At 49.1% G+C, this 1,875-nt stretch overlaps 1 protein-coding gene across 1 annotated transcript in view; it reads right to left on the bottom strand.

Moving 5' to 3' along the window:
- The window catches only part of RNF19B (ring finger protein 19B), an 8,106-nt gene extending 6,628 nt beyond the window's left edge, over positions 1 to 1,478 (bottom strand). The window contains exons 1-2 of the mRNA XM_010168632.2: positions 1,474 to 1,478; positions 101 to 306 (exon numbers count right to left, since the gene is read on the bottom strand). Coding sequence (XP_010166934.2) covers positions 101 to 306; positions 1,474 to 1,478 — 211 coding nt within the window. The remainder of the gene's footprint in view (positions 1 to 100; positions 307 to 1,473) is intronic.
- Positions 1,479 to 1,875: the final 397 nt, after the last annotated feature.

The following is a 1,875-nucleotide window of genomic DNA, read 5'->3' as shown; positions in this document are numbered from 1 at the left end:
CCCCTGGGGGTGGAGAGGAAGTGGGTGAATGGCTGTGTTGGCTGCTAGCCAAGGGCTAGCCCAGTGAAACTATCACACCAAAAAACACGTGAGTCCATACCCGGCCCGGATTCCTGTCCATAACTGAGGCCTGACGTGTGCTTGGTCCGTACTCGCAGCGTCTGTGCCCGTTGCTGGCGGGCCATGTCGCAGGTTTGGTTGGGATGCCATATCTGTTTGCAGTGATAGCAGAACTCTGTCTGGCACCCGTCCCTCTCGCAGGTCAGCTTGGGGCAGCTGGCACAACCGTAGGCAATAACCGCGTAACTGGAGAAGGAAGACAGCGGGTAGATTAGCAAAAGACAAAATTATCGAGCCATAGTCCAGTGATCCTTTGAATTCAGGTTGCCCAGGGTGGCAGGGGAGGCTGGGGCTGCCTGAGCTGCTCTCTTCAAAGCAGCTGGTTGAAGAGCTGCTGTCGTGAGTCGCAGGCTACGCTGAGCGACGTGTGATTTTACCCCAGAGCCTGCAGCTCCAGGTCAGTCCCCTCTCCCATCTCAGTATCTGTGATCACGGTCTGTGCAGCAGCCTGTACACCAGACAAACTCCTGCTCTCCCCAGTCCTGTGCTGTGCACTGCAGGGCCTGAAATGAAGTCGTGCTAATTGGGTTACTTGGGGCATGTACCTTTTCTACAGACAGGTTACAATATTGAATTCTCTCCTCAATAACTGGCTGGCAGTTCTCACCGTCAATTCACACAGACCAGATTTGTCTGGGTACCAGCTTGCTGTTTCTGCTGATTCAGGCTCATTCTGCTCTTTTCAGGTACCTGTGGCTAAACACACATACCTTAGGACAAGCATATGATGGCTGAAAAAGGAAAGCTGAGGTTGTCCTGGGCACTTCTATTCACTGAATGATTCTAAAAAGGTGCAACAACGGGGCTTTTCACATGGAGCTATCTCAAGAAGCAAGCTCTTGTTGATCTCCACAGAATTTCCTTTTTTAAAAAGCAGTGAAGAACAATTCTCTGCTTTGGGAATAAACCAAAACTTCAGTAAAACCAACCGAATGCTCAAGAGAGGGAGGCCAGGTTCACCCAGCTCACTTTTTCTGACAGTGGTGTGATGTTTCCAGAAGGAAGCGTGCTGTGTACACAAAAGTCTAAGCAGCATCACCAAGCAGCACTATAGGAAAGCTGACTTATAGTCATCTGGGATTGAGGTTGTTTCCACTGAACTGAGCAATTCCAGAAGTGCCTTCCAGTTCAGCAACACCAGTATGGCAAAGGGTATTTCTGCTGATCATCGTCAGTATTTTTGTTAACGGTCAGAGAAGAATAACTCCTATTTAAGGTTTTATATTTAGAGCTTGTGTAGTTCAAGTTGTATTGCCTCTTTTCGGAGGCAGCAGCGTGAGAACCGCTGAATGTGTCATACCACAATGATTCATATCCCGTGGGAGTTTGAGCAACTTCATCCTGCCAGAGTACGACATAATCGCCAAAGAAACAACATCTCCGCGCCGAGCGCAGGGCCAGGAGGCACGACCAGAAGGTCTCGTGTGCATCAAGGGCTGCATGCTCCTGGCACGTGAAGCTAATATTTGAGGAGAGATGGGATACAGACAGTCTGGGGGTTTGGAAGGGATAAATTTTCCTCACGTTGACTGCTACACATCTTGTCTTGGGAAGATCCCGCTAAGCATCCTTACCCAGCCACTAGAGTACAGCCAAAGACCTACCACTGGCAAACAAAAAACAAACAACAAAAAAGGCTTCATCTGACCAGCTGTGTTATGACACACGGCTATTTCCAATCATAACAGCGGGCTAGGAAAGCTCAGTGTAAGATATTAAGCAACCCCATGCTCCAAATTAACCCCTGACTAGAGA

Source organism: Antrostomus carolinensis, unplaced genomic scaffold (genome assembly GCF_000700745.2).
Source record: "Antrostomus carolinensis isolate BGI_N321 unplaced genomic scaffold, ASM70074v2 scaffold29755, whole genome shotgun sequence".
NCBI classification, from domain to species: domain Eukaryota; kingdom Metazoa; phylum Chordata; class Aves; order Caprimulgiformes; family Caprimulgidae; genus Antrostomus; species Antrostomus carolinensis.
This window is presented reverse-complemented; position numbering and strand designations above follow the sequence as displayed.